The sequence below is a fragment of the Seriola dumerili genome, unplaced genomic scaffold (genome assembly GCF_002260705.1).
Source record: "Seriola dumerili isolate Sdu_G_001 unplaced genomic scaffold, Sdu_1.0 BDQW01000073.1, whole genome shotgun sequence".
In the NCBI taxonomy this organism is placed as follows: Eukaryota; Metazoa; Chordata; class Actinopteri; order Carangiformes; family Carangidae; genus Seriola; species Seriola dumerili.
Genome location: NW_019174328.1, coordinates 2,470,762 through 2,487,945, shown reverse-complemented (window position 1 = coordinate 2,487,945; position 17,184 = coordinate 2,470,762). Strand labels below are relative to the sequence as shown.

The 17,184-nt window shown below is 40.9% G+C and overlaps 1 protein-coding gene across 1 annotated transcript; it reads right to left on the bottom strand.

Moving 5' to 3' along the window:
• Positions 1–10,272: 10,272 nt before the first annotated feature.
• LOC111220624 (cytochrome P450 1B1-like) lies at positions 10,273–13,195 on the bottom strand. Its single transcript, XM_022743771.1, has 3 exons — positions 13,082–13,195; positions 11,964–12,968; positions 10,273–11,360 (listed from the first exon to the last, which is right to left on the bottom strand). The coding sequence occupies exons 1-3, from the start codon at positions 13,087–13,089 to the stop codon at positions 10,757–10,759; spliced, it is 1,617 nt and encodes a 538-aa protein (XP_022599492.1). The 5' UTR covers positions 13,090–13,195; the 3' UTR covers positions 10,273–10,756.
• Between the last annotated feature and the right edge of the window lie 3,989 nt (positions 13,196–17,184).

The following is a 17,184-nucleotide window of genomic DNA, read 5'->3' as shown; positions in this document are numbered from 1 at the left end:
ACAGTCTACGTCCACACTAATACGTTTTCGTTTTAAAGCACATTTCTTTTGCCATGTTTTCGCCTCCCATCCACACTGCTCTGGAGTTTTCGAGCACCTAAAAAGGAGATTTTGGAAACGCTGCTGGCCCTGTTTTAGTTTGAAAACTCCGGGGTTGTGTTGTAGTCTGGAAACATCGACATAGTTTTCAGTGCCGCTCTATGATCTAACTAGAGAATAATTACACAAAAGTAGGAACTGATATAGAGGCTGATGTTTTTATTTTCATACAGTTCACAGCTCCCCTGAGCTGTCCTGATTGTTTAACGTAAACTTGCCTCTAGTGTAGAAAGTCTTAATCTGTGTTCCCACATTTTGTATGTTTATATAGTAGAGAAATTAATTTTGCTTCTGGCCAGTATTCCTACGTGCTTGCCTCCTCCTCACGTCCTCCTCACAAGCGGTCCTGTTACGACACGTCGCTCGTGACACTGGAGGAGAGCCTCCGGTGAGACTGTCAAGCTTTAACAAACACATCCTGCAAGGCAGTAGCAGATCCCCAGCTTCTAACCTGTGGTTATCTGTACTTGACTAACTGTGGTGGTGCAAAGGAGGAAGAGTCAGGATGAGTCAAGGACAATGTCTCCTGTTCTTGGCTTTTTCTAATGATACAGATAAAACGTTCATGTGTGAAGATCAGTGTCTTTATTTAAATACAGGCACTGAAATCTAAACAATTAGTAAATATGTAATGTTTATACCAGCAGCTACCGTTATAGCTTTACTGGTGACTTTTCTTAAACATGTATACATACAGTTGTAGAGTATTTATCTAATGGACCAAAACCTTTTTTTATCTATTGGTTTCATTCAGGTTGAGGAGATCCAACCAGGATATTCTAAACTCAACTACGTGTTTCTGGCCAAGGTTAGTACCAGAAACTTTAAGTCACAGTTGTCTTGTAAAACATGGATCGCTCTGTGGGAACCTACAGGGACTAAAAAAGTGCAGTGAGTTTCTGTTGTTTTTTTCTTCGGCAGTGCTACAAAGACCTGGGGCAGACGGAAAAGCTCGGAAGATGTGTGAAGCTGCTTGTTCAATGAATGCCGTCTCCAAAGAGGTAAACCTCGTCACTGTCATCACAGTTCTGTATTTACATCCATCTTCCTTCTGTTTTCTTCAGTTGTTTGTTTTTCCTCAGGATGGAGAGGCACAGAAGGAGCTGGACTTGCTCTGCCCAGCGCTCGGGTGTGACGATCATTCTGTTTGGCATTTATTTTCCCTGTGTGGTGGTGTTGTGTGTGTGTGTGTGTGTGTGTGTGTGTGTGTGTGTGTGTGTGTGTGTGTGTGTGTGTTGATATAGTGTGTACTGAAAGGCCATCGTGTTAATTCACTCTGTGAGTGGAGGGAGGTGTGACGTGGCATTTTATCACCAATGGGAGCAATAGGGTACCACAGTCAGAGCCATCCTGAACTTTTAAATCAGACTTTTATTCAAATGTCGTGTTGTTATAAAAACTTCTTTTAATGGTGGAAAACTTCAAACACCTAGTTGTAGAAATTGGATTAATCATTAATCAACCCCCTGTGATTGTTAGTATTTGTGTCTACTGTACCGCAGCGTGTAGCAGACTTTCTATCTGAAATCCGTTTGCTCCGAGTTTCCTTGACAACAAAGACTTGTCACTTTTTGCGACAGTGACTCATGGGACTTGCTGTTCCTTCCTCTTCCGTCCTGTTTTTTGTTGTGTCTCCCACCACACATTCAAGTGGCAATAACAAAAGCACATCAGACAATGGCGCACCCAAACAAAGATCTTGGAATGCCGTGACCACTGGACGAACCCTTGCCCTCTTCACTCTGCCGTCATTCAGACCAGCTTCAATGCTCAGTGGCTACATTTACATGCAGACTTCATGCACAATCATTTGATCATGCAGCAAGCTCATGTAGATGAATATATTAATATAATAATAGATTCTTTTTTCACATTTTTGTTATGTTGCAGTCTTATGCTAAAATAAATACAAAATTAAAAATACATTTTTTATTAAAAAGAAAAAACTGAAATATCACATTGACCTGAGTGTTCAGACACTTTGCTCTGACACTTTTTCTCAACATTTCATCATCTCTGAGATGTTCCTGCACCTCGACTGGAGTCCACCTGTGGTAAATTCAGCTGACTGGACATGAAAAGACACACACCTGTCTATAAAAGGTCTCACAGCTGACAGTGCCGATCAGAGACAGGATTGTGTGGAGGCGTTGAGTTTGTCATTATGGGGTATTGAATGTAGATTGATGAGGTAATTGTATTTTATTTTAGCATGAAGCTGCGGAACAAAATGTGAAAAACGTGACGTGTGCTGAACACTTTCTGAATTCACTGTATGTCAACAACCTTCACTGAATCATTTTACTCCGAACTTTTTACAAATGTTTATATCACAGTTTACTTATATGACATGAATGTCACTCCTCACATTTTTTTAAACCCTGGTTATCAATTGACTGTGGGTCAGAATCTGAGACTGAGTCCTGTGGATAATGTGCTCGTTTGTATGTTCGCCAGATCATTTAAAAAAAAAACAAAAAAAACATGTATGAAGGGTTTAGCAAAGAACCCATGAGTGATTCCAGTGACCTGTACCTGTACAGGTGTTTTTGAGCAAAACTTCCTTTTGAATCCAGAGTTCCTGTTGGAGCCTTTCTGGAAGGTTCTTCCTAAATCATTTGATTTTTCACGTGTCACTTCTTGGAGCTCTGATTCTCTGACATTTTATTTCTCTTATATTGTTTTTAATCCTAAATCTGTTCTATTGAGACATCTGTTTTATTATAAACTTTTCCACATAGGGGTAAAAAAAAAAAAAAAAGAAAAAAAAAGGGTTTAATGTTTATAGAAAGTTCCTGTTACAATTCATATATACAACATCTAATTATCCCAGTTTAGGTTCAGTTGAGGTTTTGCTCATGTTTCAGTTAGTGTAAAAAACATCCACAGAGTGATTCACTTTTATACCTGAAGTGACAAATTATGATGCTCAGGCTTCATTAGTCGACTGAAGAACAAACAACATGATTAGATGACTGTGTGCATGTAAATGGAGCCACTGACTCTGCTGTTGGACCGATGGCTCTGTAGTAAAACTGTTATGAGTGAAGCAGGGAGGCAGATCTGTAGCTGTAGCATGATGTGATGGTGCATGTGAAAACATTCCAGGCAAGATAATGCCACTGAAATCTGAAATAATGGTTGAAAATTTAATTTAAGTCATTCCTAATTATTATGTGATTGTTTGTCGTGTGTGATGCATTTTAGACTTGGATATTGTGTGAAACTTTTAGTTTTGTTTACTCTGGAGATTTGTCTTTGAGGATTTTTATTAATTTACAGTCTGGTTAACTATATTTAATTTTATGTTTTAATGATACCTGCATTGGGAAAATTACAAGAACTGTTTTTATCTGTCACTTTACACGTTTTTCTACCAGCACCATGAATGTAATTGATTTCTTTTGAAATGCCAAAGCAGAGTAAAATATTCATCAAGGTTATATCATATCTGATACACTACATAGAGATTATACTGAACTGTTATACTATTATAACAGTATTATAGGCAGTGTGCACTGAATGATTTATGGTACTGGAGTCTATAATTAAATCTGTGCAATCCTAATAGGAATTGGCCGTTTGTCATTTGTCTTGCTTGTTTAAGTTTCTAAGCTTGTTTGTGTGCGCGTTAGTTTTATTGCTGTTTATGAGTAAGACATTCTGCAAAAAGTTTATGTAATCTGTAATTTATAATTACATTTTTACAGTGATTTTTGTTATATACTAAATTGATCTTGATCCAGAATCAACAAAAATGTACTGAGCAGCAGGCTTCTGCTTGAGTATAAAGTTTTAAGACATCCATTCCCTTCTCCCCAGACTGTACATTTTGTGCCAGGCCAATTGGGAATTAGTTACTGGATCAGATTCAGGCCAATGTCTCGCCAGTCTAGTCATGTTTCAGCATTTCTTTCCCACTCTAAATAGGTGCCTCCCAAATGAGCACAGGTGTTTGTTTATACAGTCATGAAGACTGATTTTTATTAGCCTCCTGTGCACTTTAATCAAAAAACCTCAGTTGACACAGCCACAGAAATCCCTAGCAGCTGTTTTCTCTTAAATATGAAGGAAACCTTTTAGTGTTTTATACTTATTCACAGGCATCATATAGCATGTCTCTGTGTGTGATTGCATCTAATCTTGATGTCTATACATGCTGGCGTATAAGACAGGACCTCATGTTGTATAAGGCTTTCAGGTTTTCTTTGTGGGGTAGTTCAAATTCCAGACAGAAGAGGCAGGTAGATGCTTTTTCAGGACTGCTGTCTGTCGTGAGCAAGTGAAAATCTTCTCTTCACTTTCCGTGCAGTTTTCTTGGGCTTCTGTTTTAATTTTTTTAAGTTTTCACTCAGTCTCAGGCACACATAGACTTTAGTGTAACTGCAAACTCTTATGGTGGTTCCAGTCAGAGCCAGAGTTAAGGAATATTTTGGGAAATTCACTTATTTTCTTTCTGAATATCAATACCACTCTATACTCTACTGTATGTCCTATATAAGTAACAAAAACCAAATCAAAAATCATGTAGGTAACAAAAAGCAACAAGATTTGCCTACCAGCACCTCTAAAACTCACCAATTAACATGTTATGCCTTGTCTTTACAAAAACTATAAAAACTGCAGTTCATCTGACGACCACTTGAGGCTGATTCCAAAAGTGAGTCAATCCCCATAGACTCCCATGTTAAAATGTCCAACTTTACAACAGAAATAAACATGTTTACAGCCCGGTACAAAAATGGTTTTGGTCTCTACAGCTAATTTCCTCCTTCATGACAACTGTACGGGGGTTGAATTTTTATATAACTCACCTGTTTACATTCTTGTAAAGTTCAGCATAATTGAGGGCGTGGCCTCTTTGACAGGTGGGTGAGCGTATGCTTTCCACAGACTGGCATTCACCGAAGTCTCAGTTCCACACACTCTTTGCTCATTTTTGGATTAGCCAGGCTTTGGGTGGATTCAGGCACTGCCAAGGTGGTGACGGTGGAGCAGCCCTCTGTGAGCTTCAAAACTGCTCTTCAGGAACCTGTGGGTGATGTTACAAAGGGTACGCCCATCTTATTTACAGTTTATGGTCCGAACCTGCCGGCCGGCTGGGGCCTTTCTGTGTGGAGTTTGCATGTTCAGGTACTCCAGCTTCCACCCACAATCCAAAAACATGCACGTTAGTTAAATTGAAGACTCTAAACTGTCCTGTGTGTCACATGAATGTGTGTCATTTGTGTCTCTATACATCAGCCCTGTGATAGACTGGCACCCTGTCCAGGGTGTACCGCGCCCTCACCTATTGTCAGATGGGATTGGCTCCACCCCCCTCTGCAACCAAAAAAGGATAAGTGGTATGAGCAATGAATGAATGATAAAATGTGTTAATTAGTGAGTTTTAAGGGCGCTAATAAGCAGATTTTAACCTTGGACCAGGCTAAACTGTCTTTATGCTAAAATAAACTGGCTGTAGCCTCATATTTAACAGGCACATTTGAGACTGGTGTTTATCTTCTCAATCCAACTCTGCAAGAATGCAAATGAGCAAAAATTGTCCTTTAACCCCAACCAACCCACCAGTCTCAAAATTAACTACTAATGCAGGTATCGCCTCAACACCCCACTACTCAGTTGCTCTGGTCCTCACCTGAACTCTGTCTTGACCAGCTGAACCTGGTCTTTACATTGTTTAGAATTCAACTAACATAGTGTTGACATTTCAGAGCTGTTCTCCTTTCATTCCTGAGCTCCTATCAGCTCTCAACAACAGCCAGAAACCATCTCTCTCTGAATTCCACATCTGTACAATCTTGCTAACATTCATTCAGATCTCCACATATCCCTCCATTCACAGTCTAAGCTCAGCTATGTCTAGGTTACACAACTCATACTCAACAGCTGAAGGGTCTTGTTGTGTGTATGCGCTGCATGTGTACATGTTTTATCCTCAGCCCATGCAGGATACAAGCTTAAATGGAGAGATTAACTAATCTCGTTAATGCAGCCTTGACAGGTCTAAGCTGTAATGACATAAGATGTGTCTTACCACTTCTTCATGCAATATTTGATCTTTCCCAGCAGGCTTGTTCCACCACAGCCCTTCTTATGATGTGTGTCCAGCAAACTTGTACAATGCACCTGCAACATGTGACATTCATGTTTATGTCTTTTGGAATTTGTAGCTTCTACACAGCAACATGCACATTTGAAGCATTGTCTGCGATGGCTACAATTATGATGTATAAAAATCTATTTGATCAAAATCAGCTGACTGACTGACTGACTGACTGACTGACTGCATGATAGAGTGAGGGATAGAAGTGAGTGATGAAGTTACACTTGAGTCATGAAGTTACACTACTGGTCAGCGGGCTGAGTGTTGAAATTTCCCCATTGGCTGTTGCTCTTCAATATGAATTGGCACAAACAGTCTCTATTGGGGTGATGTTTACACTGTGCAGTGTTGCCAACTTAGTGCATTTGTTGGCAGATTTTGAGAATTTCTTTTCTCATTTCATTTCTGCATCGTCTCTGTTCAGTGAGTAGTAGAGCAGTGCACTGTGAGAGGCAAAATGTCTCCCTCAAAAAGTTAACATGTTGTCTTAATAGGCCGAGTTTCAGTCGGTATTTCAAACTTGTTCCGTTGTCTGACAACATGAACAGAAAAACATGTAAGTGAGAACAGCTCTGTTGTGAATTCAGCTGTATTATATGACAGTATATGTGAGCACAGAGAGGAGGAGAGAAGCAAACAGATAAGGAGCTGAATCCAGCTGACACTTGCCAGAATGATGTCAGTGTTTTACAGCAGTTCCACAACAGTTTTCAACTACATCCTCGATTTCACACATTGACCATAAAGTCCAGCCATTTACAAGGTTTTGACCTAGTCTAGTGTTTAATTTCCATAATTTTCAGAATAAAAGCTCTGTGGTTGTCCTGTACATGAGATATTTGCTTCCATGTTCAGATTGCTGTAATACAAGGAGGGAAACGCAACAAAAACAATAATTTCTTAAGGCTGATATTGGCTTTAATTATAACTTAAGTTATTATCCCACTGAAGCAGGCATATTAAGCAAGACATTGTCAGCTTCTCTATACTTTTTAGCTCATTTGTGTTTGATGGTCTGTTAGTCTGACTCTGTATTTCACCAAGGACGTGGAAAAGCAAACTTGTTGTTTTTCCTTCCCATTAGATTATGCCTGGAACGGAGCCACACATGACTTCACTGGCACTATTTAGTCTTCAGTTTTAATATTGTATTTGATAAAAGGGAGAAAGGGAGCGTGGAGGGAGCCGTATCAGTAATCATCTACTGTAGTTTTATCTGAATTTGTCACGCACTCCAAAAGTTGTCTGGCTGGCTGGCTGCAAGCCTCTCGCTGATCAAGAACAGGATGTTCTGGCAGGGTGAGATAAAACGCTGTGCAGGGAAAGGGATCTCCCAAACACTTCCCTTTTGTTCCCACCTGACCTGGAAACATGCCAGGAGTTTGTTGCATTTTTTTTTTTTTTTTTTTTTTTTTTTTTTTTTTTTTTTTTTAGGAGTGCATGGTGAGACAGTATGAAACGCTGTGTTAATCAGCTCTGCCCGATCGGCATTAGATACGGAGGCACATTGGTGCCAAATCTTCAGGCGTGTACAGACTGAGATTTCAGCAGGTTCACTGCAGCCACACTGAGCGACATGGATCTAATAAACTTGGTTACGACATTAATTTGATATAGGCAACAGACAATGATGACACCTACTGAATCGTATCCTATGACGCCAGTTAATGTGCAAGAATAAAAATATAACCCATCTGTGCTGTTTTAATGGTAAACAATGGTGCTTAGCAACGCGTTGATGGAGTGCGTCGTTTCAGGCTGCGTTCCGATTGGTTGGTTAGTAGATGTCAGTCGTAGCAGCAGTCACGTTGTCTGTCAGAATTTTGTCACGGTGACGCAACTTAAGATAGCCTGCTATCTTAAGTTGCATCACCGTGACAACAGCCATCTTTGAACCACCCTGACAGTGCGACACAGGACCAACGTTTTGGAGCCACGACAAAAGACATCACCACGTTTCTGTCACGTTGGTCACCGTTCATCTAGGATGACCCAAAACCACACAGTGATTACCTGCCTTTAACCGGCATGTATTTGTGGTAGCTAACTGTTTATGCCTCCAAACATTCATATGGAATCAAGAATGAGCTGATGAGAACTTGGTGGTCGAAGGTCAAAGGTCAAGGTCGCACACAAAACACATGTTTGGCCATAAGTCAAGAATTCATACGCTAATTATGAGAAGATACACTTAATACCTTTTATTAAATTCCTTCAAAGTCTTCACTACATTTATTATAGGAGTCTGGACAGACATGGATATAAACTACAGCCACAAGGTGGTAATTCTTGTTAAAAATGTAATTTTTCTTTATATTAAATCCTACTTTCTCTGCTTATGCTTATTAGTTTTAATGTGAATGTTTTTCACCTTTAGCCAGGTTTACACAGAGGAAACTGCATCAGTTGAAAACCAGAATAGTTAAAGTGTCTGTTTATTATATGGAACAATAATTAAAACAACTTCCAGGCAAGCAGGTTGAAGAAATACTCAGCAGAGCAACATCACAGCTGCAGTAATGTGTAGTCAAAAGCTTAAAGTACTGTGATGCTAGAGAGATGTTTCACCTGTCCAAGTTGTATAGTTGTATAAAATAAAATAAAAAAGCATTTGAGGTAAAGATACTGTACTGTTTGGATTTGAGGTATGTCTTGACCCCCTGTCGTGATGACTGTACTACACTGATTGTCATGGCTTAGGTAGAGAGACCCACCCCCCCACCCCGCAAGATGTAATTTCAACAGTGGGCTCGGTCCTCTGTGATTCCCATTCAAACGTACAAAACCAGATTGTGGAAAGATAGTATCACTAGGTTTACTGAGGAAAAGGAAACATTGCTTTTTCACTGCTTTCCATGTCATCAGTGGCACAACTTCATTATGATTATGCTTTCACTTCTAGAAGATCGTCCTGGGCTGTCATGTTTTTTTTACCTCTTTTGGGTTGTATATAGAAAGTGATAGGTTCATTGGACCGCATCAGTCGATATATCGGGATCTACAAACAGTCAAATTTATTACATTCATCAGGGTGTATCATCTCAGTTTTAAGGGGCACCTGAGAAATAGAGATAACATGTTCTAGGTCTGTTTACACTTCTTTAAAGTCACTTATTATTTCCAAGATTTAAACATATTTAGGTAGCAGGTCAACAAATACTCAAATCCAAGACTTTACAGTCAGTGCATTAGTCTCCCATGCTGAGACAGCAATTAGAAGCAATTAGATGAGTCTACAAAAAAAAAAAAAAGAGACTACCCCAAGTGTCCCAAATACATGAATATTTCTGTAAATAGAATAACATGAGTAGTTTGGTTACTGGCATCTTGAGTATGGAAATTACATGATGGGTTAAAAAAAAAAAAAAAAAAAGGTTTTCCATAGAGCAGCATCCTACAACATTCAAACTGTAACAACACCTCTGTGAGTGACAAAAAAAATAAAATAACACTGATCTAATATTCATCTTTTCATAGGACAGCAGTTCACAGACACAAACAGTACTTGCAGCAGGTGTGGTGTACCCTTTACACCCTTTGCCTTGTCCTTTCAAACAGCATCTACAGCAGGTTTGAGAATATATTAATGACATGACTTTAAAAAGCTTTCTAGTTAAAGGGCCTTATTCCTGAGTAACTACACATTCACACTATATATCACAAACTAGACGTTAGTACTGAACGGTTTGTTAATAGACATCAGGCTTAAGGGCTGAAGTACTCCATGAGCTTATTCACTGACCTTAAATGGTACATTGCTTTTGTCACATAAAAATCTTGTAACACCAGTTTTGATTGTTTACTTACTGTATGTACTTACTGTACTATATCACATATCGTTTTTGTTTTGTAGAGTTTTCTATGGCATTAAAAAGGTGTTTGGAACCTTTATTAGGAAAAAAATTAAATTAAATTAAATTAAATGGTGGGATTTACATTTAAGGGATTGTTGAAAAGCCGACATTTTGGAGATACTTTTTTTTTATACATTTGACAGAGCATGACAACACTATGATGTCCCTACTGAATGGCAATCACACTAAAGTCACAGGGTTGTGTTACAGCAGCAGCAGCGGCTATGACTCCTGTAACAGCAGTGTTGCCTGTACTGAGGTCTGGTTGAGGCTGTTTGCTGGTGATGTGCAGCTGACTGCAGTCCTCCCCCTCGATGAATCAAAAGAAGATGCTAGTTGCTGAGTGGTTTGTCAGGTCGTGTTTGATGTTCAAAGAGATTCATCACAGGTGACCTGCCCGTCGTGTGTGTGTGAGACGCACAGCACCGCGCCGTGTCTCCTGCGAAACAGACGCCTGTCTGTTTCCGTCTGGCACCATAATACTTGGAAATAAGTCAGTAATCAGTCATTCTCGACTCTGTCATGTTACGCATTTAAAACAATATGTAAAGGGTAAGAATTCAGCCTGAGATTGCAGCTTATAAATATAGTTTTCAGCCCACAAACATGAGCTATGGTTCATAAGTCTTTTGTGTTTCAGCCTTCATTTTTTCTGTCTTTTTAGTTGTTGTTGTTGTTATTGTAGCTTTTATTGTATTCAGTCTGAGGAGTTCTCACCCTTCACCCCCTCACCAATGTCCTGCCTGGTAGCTCCATCCAGCAGCCTCGGATGTTCACGCAGAGACACCGCTATGGAGAAGGGGTGAGGTTTTAAAGTCAGACCGTAGTTGTAGTCTAGTGTGGGCGGCCTGGCCGGTTCTGCGGTTATGTGGCACTGGTGGGCGATGACGGCGGTGAAAAGGAACAGCTGCAGCTTGGACAGCTCCTCGCCGATGCAGCGCCGCTTTCCCAGGGAGAAGATGAGCACGCTGCTGGTCAGGTCCTTGTTCAGCGCTCCGTCCTCCTCCAGGAAGCGCTGGGGGTCAAAGGTCTCCGGGTGGGACCATATGGCCGGGTCGTGGTTGATGGACCACTGGCTGATGAAGACGACCGTGTTCTTTGGTATGGTGTAGCCCATGATGGAGGTGTCCGCGGTGGTGGAGTGGGGGATGGTGAGAGGGACGAAGCTGGTGAAGCGCATCACCTCGTAGATGAAGGCCATGAAGTAAGGGAGCTGCGGCTGGTCCTCCATGGAGGGGAGGCGGCTGCGGTCCACCACCTTGTCCACCTCCTGCTGGAGACGTACCTGCATCTCAGGATACCTACAGGTGACAGGTGAGCATGTTTAAGGTGAGGATGATGGAGGTTCCATTCATCTCTTCTTCATATCAGCTAATGAAGGTGTAAGTGAGCACGCATGTACAGATATTTAGAGAACATGCACCGTGTCATCTGATCTGAGGACCAAATTTAATGTCCCTTCATCGGCCAACTTTCTGCAGGGGTAGAATCCCTATCTCTTCCTTTAAAACCTCCGGGTGTTGTGTTACAGCTGCCTGCTTATTTGTTTAATCCCAGGCACTGATGAGATTAAACAATCAAGCAAGATTAGAAAACGAACTCCTGTCAAATCTGGCAAAGATCCTGCTACTTGTGTGGTGGACACGCTGACTGAGCACTTGATTCCCCACCACTGGTGTGCAGTTTCACCTGTTTACATCTTACTGCCTCTGTGCCTCAGCTCCTCCACTACACTGTTACATAACAAATGCTGCTGAACTTCCTCAAGTCTGGACAGCTTCAGCAGCAGGATGAGGGCTCACTCTGATTTATTATCTTGTGTTATTTCCCATGATAATCTATATAGGCTATTATTTATGCTTGTAAAAGGCCAGGTCATTAAAATGAGAGGAAAAACTGCTTACTTGACAAGTATGAGGATGATCCACTGCACTGCAGTTGACAGTGTGTCTTGACTTGCTCCAAATATATCCCCAACAGTGGGGGGCACGTAGTCCTTCCCTGGTGGGAGTCCTGTTTTGTCTCTTAGCTGGTCCAGCGCCACTATAAAGGCGTCTGTCATGTCCCTGATGGTGCTGGACTGGATTGTTTTTCTGTGCTGAACGACCTTATCTCGGATGAAAATGCCAAACTCCAGGTTGAGCTTCTTGAAGTTGTCAAATATGGTTTTGATGGGGTTGGGGAAGTACTGGAGCCAGGGCATCACGTCCACGATGCTCCCTGCCCCCACTGTCTCGGTGAACTGGTCGTTCCTGCCCACCACCTGCCTAAACTCCTCGTCCTCATAGGAGTACCTCTTCCCAAAGCACACCGCGCTCATGATGTTCGCCGTGGACACCACGAGATACGTCATGGGCGGGAAATACCGGTGCTCCTTGGTTTTCCCCACAAACAGCTGCAGCAGCTCCTTGATCTCGCTCAGGACGTGATGCTCGAATGTCTTTTTGGTGTGCGGGTTCCCGGTGGAGAACATCCTTACCGTGGACTGGGCCACTTTGCGGTGCAGCTTCCACCAGTCCGTGATGGTGCCAAACGCGAGGCTGTCCCCGTTGGAGACGTACTGGAAGGAGGTGAAGTCCGGTCTGCCGGCAAAATCCGGTCCCTGCTTTATCAAAGCCTGTTTGATGGAGTCCCCGTTCAGCACCACCACGGCCCGGCAGCCCAGTCTGATCTGGAAGACGTTGCCGTATTTCTTCGCCATGCGCGCAAAATACAAGTGCGGCGCCTTGCCCAGTTGCGCAGCGTTCCCTATGACCGGCCAGGCGAGAGGACCGGGCGGGCCGGGGAGCGACCGCTGCCGGAGCCACCGCCACAGGTGGAGGGAGAACAACAGAGTCACACATGCCAGCAACAGAGCTCTAGGAGTCGCTGGGTCAATCTCCTGCAGTGCCACATTCATGATGGAGATCCTGCAGGAGGAATGTGACAATAATATTTATATTAAACGCACATATTATTAAAGGTTGCAAATATAAACGAGTACAGGGTGTTCATTGAAAAAAATCAGGGGGTGATTAATTACCTAGTCATGTCCTTGTTTCATCGAAAAAAATCACAGCCTTTATTTACCCGAAATATTTAATGCTGCTGATTTTGTGTCGAAAAAAACAAAAAAAAAAAACAAAAACAAAACTTCAAATCCACCTCAAATATGTATGAACTGAATCCATAGGCTACATTTTAACTGTGAGAAATATCTGGTTATTAGTTTCAACTATCTTCCCTGAGCAACAGATCCTCCATCCAGAAACCAGTCAGACACACACAGAGAGAGCAGCCTGTTGTGCATCCACAGACAGCGTGTGAAAGCAGTGTGTGTGTGTGTGTGGGTGTGTGTGTGTATATATGCGTGTGGGTGTGTGTATGTGTGTGAGCTCTCTGCTCTCTGTCCGCAGCATGCCCATGCTTTGAAGCCCCACAGCGGCGCGTCAAGTCATTTATCCCCAAAGAGCGCAGCATCACGGCCCGTCAGCGCCTGTATATGCCCGAGCCTTGTTACAGTGGGCAGGTTTGTTGCAAAGGGTGTCACCCCACACTCCCACCACCAACTCCTCCTCCACCCACCTCTCTCTCTCCCACTGCCTCCCTCCCTCCCTCACCTACTCACAGGCAACAGGCGCTATTGTAAAGGCAGCGTTTCAACTCTAGTTGTGAAAAGCTGAGAAAAGTAGCTTAGTTAACAAAGTCACTATTATTATTATCATTATTTATTTATTTATTTATTTTCATGCGGTGGAGATATAGGCTTATTAGTAGAATTATCAGAATAAGCTACTTACACATGTGCATGCTGTTAAAATGTTAAAACATAATACGACTAATATTAATAATAGGTGAATAATATATTATATAACATATTATAATATACAATATTCTATTCTATTTCTATTCTATTCTTACTATTATTATTTTATTATTATTATTATTATTATTATTATTTATTATTATTATTATTATTATTATTATTATCATTATTATTATTATTATAGGCTATAGCCTAGTTCTTATACCCTATACTATCAGTTTGAATATTTGTGTCATTATTTTTTATGGCTTCCTCATCAAGGCTCGGAGTCAAAGCGCTGGTAAGAACGTGCGTGCCCGCCTGAGGGGAGGTAATACCCGACAGTTCAAAGTTTTTAACATAAATTACACAGCTCAGATCCAATGTAAACATCCATTTATAATTGCTGCTCTGACGCAGGTGTGACGTCCTATGTTACCATTTAGAAAACAAGCTATAGCTGCTCTATTAAGCTGCGGATTTAAAAGCTTTGTTCTCCTCTCTTTAAGGATGTGCTGTATAGTGTGTCCAGATGAATGCTGATGAACGTGTGTGCAACCTTTAAAACAGCACATCTAAACATTACACGCACGGCAGTGATGCTCCTGCGTGATAAATATAGAAACACTGGCTTCGCCATTGATCAAATATACAAAGGCTTTTTTTTTGTTTGGTTGTGTTACAAAGTACAAACAGGAATCTGAACTCCTTCCACCTCCAGAAATGATTCTCTATTTTTTATTTATTTATTTATTTATTTTTTTGAAGTGAGAACAGAGGTCTGTAACCTATTCATAGGCTATAAAGTTGCTTTTTGTGCAACTGTTTGCTGTATTTCCTCTGATGCCACAGTCTGAAGTTGTTTTAACAGAAGTGAGGTTGCGCTTTCCCATGAAGCCACCAGGAGGAGGCGAGCCCCGTGCTGTAGCCAGCCTCATTAATTCCCCCTAATTAACAAACATCGGATCTGTCCTGCAGGACTCATTATAGACCTCTGTATTTCCCTTTAATGCTGCTGTAACACTGGATATATGAGAGAGTGTGGAAACGCGCCACCACAGATTGATCAAGATTGATAATCAGCTGTTAATCACGTGTTATAAATTTATTTGTTTTTTATTTGATAATAATCGATGTTGTCCCTCTCTGCTCTGCCGGATGAGACGAGCCTCACTGCCAGAATCGGAGCCTCAGACCTGCCTCTTCCTTTTTTATTTCTTATCCGAGTGTTTGGATGTGCGTTTTATTCATTCTGCAGATGATATCTGAGTCTCTGTCCTCTGCTCGGCCCCCCTGCTCAGATCAGGTCGGGTCTGGTCGGGTCTGGTCTGGTTGTGATGTGATGTGATTCGGGGATCCAGCTTCAGCACCGCGGACAGCGGCTCAGATAAACCCGGTGCTGATGCCCTCTGACCCTTAACTGCTCCTCTGAGCTGCTCCTTTTACTTTTAACACAAACTCCCGCCACATTTAATTTGATACCACTCTTTTTTTCTTCTTCTTCTTTTTTTTGGCTAAAAAAAAAGTAATAAAAAAAAAAGTCAGGTTTACTAACTTGTGTTTTATGGGTAGACCCTAAGCAGAGGAAGATAATCAGAAACACTGAGGTATTGAGTAAAAAAATAATATATTTAAATATAATACTATATTGTAGTATCCTGCTTAATTCAGCACATAAAATGCTGGCCTTACTGTACTTAATGTATGGCTTTATGTGTACCCATAGTCTTCAAATGATGCAGTGCAGCTGGTCTGCAGAGTACCATATGAACAATATATATATTTAATTTAAGGCTCATGCTTTTTAAGTCTATGTTAGACCCTCCTGTGACCTTATAGCTTCATTATCAATAAAGTATCTAAGCATTTAAAACAGTACCATATTTGGCCTTTATTGTTTTTCTTGATAGCAGAAGATCATTTATGATGCATTTAAATCTAAAAAATCTAAATAGAACTATATTAATACAAATGTTTAATTCCAATATTTTCAGTGAAAATTGTATTCCCTGTTGAAATTCTGAGACTAAATATATTTTGGCAAAGTAAATGAAAAACACAGACACTTACTGAATCATGGCCCTCTGATAGTTCTCCCCTGGATGAACCTCTGACAAGGTGATCCTGTGTGATCTTGCTTTATTCCAGCAGGGAATGGATCCATGAGGGTGGAGACAAGCTGGTGAATGAACAACTGGTCCCAGCCTCCTTTACTGGCAGCACCCAGTTATTAGACCAAACCCCAGCACGTCCCTCTGCCTTTTAAAAAAAAAGCAAATCCTCTCATCTGGTCTAATAAATGTAATTTTGCAGACAAGTTACTATCTAAATTATTATTATCTGTAGCTGATAATACATGAAGTGATGGGAATTGGCAAATATAATATGCATGTTTTTGGTTTTGTTTTTTTCTTTTTAAGCAGCCACAGTGTGTGTGTGTGTGTGTGTGTGTGTGTGTGTGTGTGTGTGTGTGTGTGTGTGTGACTAGTGATCCTGAACATCCTGTTTGAATGGCAATAATGAATTCAGCTTCACAGTTTAATCCATAAAAAAATAAAAACAACCTCCATTCTATTATCCCCGATATTAATCAATATCCCAAGACCTTCATATTTTCATTTATTGGAAAAAAATAAAATAAAATCAGAGATAACATTAAAAGGAAATACATAAAATAAATTCATTAAAATAAAAGTAATTTTTTCCCAGAGATCTGTCCAATAAAATTCAGATATTCACTTTTTTTCTACTTTTTTAATAACATTAACAATAACATTTTTCCACCATTGTCAACTGTTTAGTTTGAGATAAACCATTAGACCACTGTTGCAGGGTTTTTTAGTGGGGCCACAACCACATATATTTGCATGAGGATGCACATATTTGAAATTTATCTTTATCTTTATCTTACCATTTATAGATATCAGTGCAGTTTCATGCATAGACTCAATCACACTAAGCTCAGTCTCTGTTAAATATAGCCCTTAAACTCCACATTTGTTTGTGTTTGGATGTCAAGCCTTTGAGGTAATCCCCCTCAAAGGTGCAGTGAGGTGAGTTTACCTATAGAACAACCTGTAGGGTAAATGGGCCCACACAGTGGCCTCTGCCTTGGGCCCCCAAAGCTCCTCACTGCGCAGTTTCAACACCAGTTTCCTTTCCTGCTTGACTGACAGCTCAATTGCTCATCGCGTGTGAGTGAACATGGAGGTCAGGGAGGAGCTCAGGAAGGTGTGTACAGGTGATGATTTGCTCACACAGTAAAGGTACAGTTACATTGCAGAGTTCCAACCTGGCAGGGCAGTGATCACATCTGATTCTAACAGCATTTCTCACATTCA

What these genes read in the sequence shown, in the direction of transcription:
- LOC111220624 (XM_022743771.1), bottom strand. An exon ending in ATCATCCTCATACTTGTCAA is followed by an intron (nt 11,361 to 11,963) that starts GTAAGCAGTTTT and finishes TGTCACCTGTAG; the next exon opens with GTATCCTGAGATGCAGGTAC.